The 5000-nt window shown below is 39.8% G+C and overlaps 1 protein-coding gene across 1 annotated transcript in view; it reads right to left on the bottom strand.

Moving 5' to 3' along the window:
• Positions 1–2330: 2330 nt before the first annotated feature.
• The window catches only part of LOC132992596 (multiple C2 and transmembrane domain-containing protein 1-like), a 35733-nt gene continuing 33063 nt past the window's right edge, over positions 2331–5000 (bottom strand). Inside the window, exons 12-14 of the mRNA XM_061062022.1 lie at positions 4433–4535; positions 3056–3158; positions 2331–2465 (exon numbers count right to left, since the gene is read on the bottom strand). Coding sequence (XP_060918005.1) covers positions 2331–2465; positions 3056–3158; positions 4433–4535 — 341 coding nt within the window. The remainder of the gene's footprint in view (positions 2466–3055; positions 3159–4432; positions 4536–5000) is intronic.

Genomic DNA, 5000 nt, shown 5'->3' on the forward strand with positions numbered 1-5000 from the left:
AGACAGAGAGAGAGATAGAGAGAGAGACAGAGACAGAGAGAGACAGAGAGAGAGAGAGAGAGAGAGAGACAGAGATAGACAGAGAGAGACAGAGAGAGAGAGAGACAGAGAGAGAGAGAGAGAGACAGAGAGAGAGAGAGGGAGGGAGGGAGAGAGAAGCGAGAGAGAGAGAGAGACAGAGAGAGAGAGAGAGAGAGAGAGAGAGAGAGACAGAGAGAGAGAGAGAGGAGGATCTGAATCATTTGTCTGATTTTGAAGGTAATCATTAAAAAGAGAAACTTGTGGGTGTTTGATTTGCTCACCATGTCGGTCGTCTCTCTGCTGGAGCAGAAGAAGTAGTTCCAGACGAGCAGCAGCAGGAGACCGAGAGGCAACATGTAGAGCTCGAAGTTCCAGACCACCAGCACGAACAGCTGCAGACGACACGAGCGCTAGTCATTATCGTTTAGTCCGACACATCGTCTGCTCGCTCTCATTCCTGACCCCTGAATACACCCTCAGTATCTGCAGTCAGTTCTCTTCTTCTAAACGTCACCTTTGTTTTGTCTTTGCTGTTATTATTATATCGACACGTCCATATATGGTCTTCCTGATTTGTGTCGTCTAATTCTCGGTACGCTGGCCCTCTCTCCTCTGAGCTGAATTTAACAAAGATATAATTTATCAATTCCTCACCACGAAGGAGACGATGCTCCTCTGTGCAGACTCCCACTCGAAGCAGCTGTTGATGTACGTCCCGTAGCTGAACAGGACCATGATGCACCTCTTCACGCGGTTAAAGTTCTGCTGGAGCAGCTGAGAGACGCAAAGAGCGCAGCATCAACATCTGTATTTGACTTTTGCTTTTTTTCATCATTTAAAATAAATACAAACAAACACATGACCTCACCTGTTTGGAGACTTTGGGTTCCTCCTCGATGTATTTCTGCTCTGCAGGGACGACCGACCTCAGAGCGGCTTTAACCTGCACAGGAACACGAGATCAGAGAGATCAGTGATATGCATGACGGACGTGAGAGCTCAAACTGAAGCCTCCATGTTAATTTATTTATTTGTAAATTTTATTTCATTCAAACAAACAATAAAGTTAAGAAAAACAAAGAAACATAAAATCTGAAAAGGAGCAGAAAGAAGATTAATCTTATATCTGCCCCTCTTTCACAAAGCACTCATTAAAACAAAACAAAATACTTCATTCAAAAACCAAGGAGGGAGGAAGGGAGAAAGGGAGGAAGGGAGGAAGGGAGGAAGGGAGGAAGGGAGGAAGGGAGGAAGGGAGGAAGGGAGGAAGGTGACAGCATGGAGCCCCTGCAGGTGGAGAGTTTAGGATCAACAGAGCTCAGAAAGGTCAGCAGATAAACTTGAGGTGTGATCAGAGGATTCATGGGGGAGGAAAGTATAAGAGCCTGAGTACATGAAGGTCATTTGTCTCTCAGGACAGCACGCCACACGGACTCTCCCAGCAGACGCCTTCTTCAGCATGTATCTGGAAATGTTCACACACTGATTCTACACGTTCATAGCAGGTACCGGTCTCTTCCACCAGGGGGCGTCTGTTGTTGGTGGTGCATGAATGAAATGCTCTTTAATTTGATCTTTTTTTTTTACTTCTATTCACATTTTTTCTATTTATATTGTATGTTTTGTTTTTACATATTTTTACATTTATTTATTTATTCTTTATTATAATTTTTACTCATTTATTTCTTAGATTATGTGCGTATGTGTATGTATGTAGGTGTGTATGTGTATATATATATTTTATTTTAGTTTTTATTATTATTATTATCATAACTTTTTACTTTTATTTATTTATTATTATTTTTTAATTTATTAATTTATTAATTTATTATTTATTATTATTATTTTTAAAATGTATTTATTATTTTTTATTATTTATTATTATTATTATTTATTTTCTTCCTTTACAAGGGGTGTTTGTACTGTTGTTGTTGGGTGTTGTGTTCCCCTTCACGCTGACGCTGGATGCTTGTGTGCTAATATTGCTACATGAACATGTGTAATGTGAGATGTCTACAATTAATGCAAAAATCAATAAAAGACAGTTGAAATAAATTGATCTTTTTTTCTGGGGGAGGTCCTCATAACAACCCCCCCCCCCCCCTCCCCGGTTTCAACTCTTCTTGTTTTATTTTCCAATAATATAATTATGTTAAAATCAAATATTAAGCAAACTTAGCTTAAGACCTAACGGGCATCACTGAGGGAAGTGGAGGTTAAGAAACCTAACAACAATAAGCGCCGGAGAGAAGCGCTCTGAAACTCAGGTCGTGTTTTACGGCCCGTTCCTGGACACAGACTCTAAAGGTTTAGTTCTGATCTCTCCTTCTTTGTTTACTCACCGTGTTGTAGATGACGTCTATCTCCAGGTAGATGTGTCCTTTAGTCTGCGCTGTCAGCTCTTTATTTTTCAGCATGTAACTCTTCTGCTCCCCGTTACGGACCTGACAGCAAACAAAAACGTGATTTATAAAGTTAAAGTGTGCTCAGGTTCTGATGGTTCTTTAAAATCAAATCTTCTGTCTCCTTTAAAACATTTACACTTTCATGTTATTCACATTTCAGACGAAGAACAGATTTTCTCTTCTGTCTGTCACTGCTCCAGTCGTTTGTTTTGAGTCTTTAAAGAGACAGTATGCTGTAACAGCCACTAGAGGGCGGTGTTAGCTTTGGTAGTTCTGTTTGGCCTCGTCTGATGAGTCTGGACTCGAGGACCAGAATCTAAGCAGATCTATGCAGAGGCTTTTAAACTGGTATGAGATAACTGCTCTCATATCTGGAAAACCGAGGGGCGTCCAAAATGGCCGTGTGGGGGGGGGGGGGGGTGTCTTAAAAGCGCCTACCTTCTCTGGTCCAAACAAATCCAGAGCATTCAGGAGCAGAATCTAAAGTTAGAAGGAGGACATACTGGCTGCTGCATTGTTGTCAGAGAAGCCAGCACTTCAACATGTTTCCTTAATGATCAGATAGTAAGATACCTTTATCATCTCACTGATTGGACCTTTAAAACTTCATTTTTTGATTTCTGACTCACGTGTAATAAAGGAATGACCACTTTCCCCAGGAAGTCGGCGCTCCGGTCTCTGTCCTCGTCGAACACGGTCACCTCCAGCACCGAGTGGATGTCCTTCACGTTACTGAGAGAGAGAGAGAGAGGAGAAGAACGCGGTTCATCTCCCCTCACTGAGACATTTATCACCTTTTTTATTGTTTCAACTGTTCTTATTGACTTTTGCATGAGAGACGTTCAGATCGTTCTTTACACATGTTCAAGAGAAAAGAAATGCAACGTCCATACTAAAGGAGCGAGGAGGGGGGAGGGGCCTCGATCAGTCACTCCGTCTATCACTCAGAAGGCTGTTAAAGTCATCCAGGAAGTGATGCTTGTCACCACATCTCTGATCAGATGCAACGATGGAGAAGAAGAGAAAGGGCCCCATTCAATTTATTTTTTTAATTTTAAATATTTATTGCGATTTAGTGGAATAGAAATGTTAATAAAATATGTAATCTCTTTTTTTTTTAAGTATTTCTCAGTATGTGAAGATTTAAGACTGTAAACTTTGGTATACGTTTAAGTGAGAATATATTTACTTTAAACTTATTTACTTTCTTTCACTGACTGATCAGTTTGCCTGATTGGGTGCAGGTATGTGTTTTTAAGTTTATCTATGTAAGCGGGGACATGTACATGTTTATAAATGTATACGACAACAATCCTATTTGCTTACCCGTCTCTGCATATTACTTTTACTCACAATGGCTTTGCCAAGCTTTGAATTTTCTTTTACAAAATGTTTATTTGTCTCACCTCATGTTATAAGAATGTTTAGACAACTGTGTCTTACACCTGTTTTATTGTCTCTCTTTACTTTCTGAAAAAACGTTTGAAACTTTGACTAGCTGCAAAACATGTTTCAATTTGGCTCTGAATGAAAATGTAAATTAAAAAAATAAAAGTATGTAAGGAAACGATCTGGAGGAATTTGGTTTGGTGCACTCTCATAAAACTATAAATTAATCTAAAGCAAATAATAAATAATGAACAGTTTGTCACCTGTGTAATAGAAGTCTGCTGACCTGCTCAACATCAGTAAAATACTCGTCTGTAAATACCGCCATAACCGAATATGTATGTGTGGACAAGCGTGCGCCCTGGATTTAATGTCTGTGACTTATCTTTCCCTCGTCTTTTTCATTCTGTGGATGTGTTCTGTATTCTCTACTTATTGTAAATTTCAGCTGGACGGAGTCGAAGTAACATTTTCCCCGAGGGGAAAATAGAATATATCTGATCTCCTCTTAAAGGTAAAAATAACGTTTTGAACAAACACAAAACAAAAACAAAGAAGAAGAAGAAGAAGAAGAAGAAGGTGGAGGTGGAGTCATCGTGTGTCTGCGTCTCACTCACAAAGTGAAGGCTTTGTTCCACTCCGGGTTCAGGTTCTTGTAGACCGTGTGAGTTTGTAGTCGGTCGTTGTTCAGCTCCAGCACGCAGAACGGGTCGCTCTTACCTGGAAGACACAGATGGAAACTTTAGAGAAGAAGAAGAAATACGTCTCTATGTTTCATATATTGTAATATCTTCTTCTTCTGTATTATTTAAGTTGTTTCTAGTTCTGCTTTATTTCCTTGTTAATTGTTTAGCACCAACACACCAAGTCAAATTCCTTTATGTGTAAATGTACTCGGCAATAAACCCAGATTCTGATTCTGATCCTGATCCTGATTCTGATTCTGATCCTGATTCTGATTCTGATTCTGATTCTGATTCTGAGAAGCTTTGGGTTTTAAAACTTGAATTTGTGCAGCCTCCTTAAATGTTGGGTCTCCATTTGTTCTGAGCTGTGATTGGTTCATGTTCTCGTTAAGGAGGCTGTAGCTTCATTCTGCAGGTTTAAAATACAGAACAGGATCTGAAGTGAATATTGAAGAGGTATGAAGTGAAGCTCAGGATGTTTAAAGTCGAGATTCCTGCA

The sequence above is a fragment of the Labrus mixtus genome, chromosome 17, assembly GCF_963584025.1.
Source record: "Labrus mixtus chromosome 17, fLabMix1.1, whole genome shotgun sequence".
NCBI lineage: Eukaryota > Metazoa > Chordata > Actinopteri > Labriformes > Labridae > Labrus > Labrus mixtus.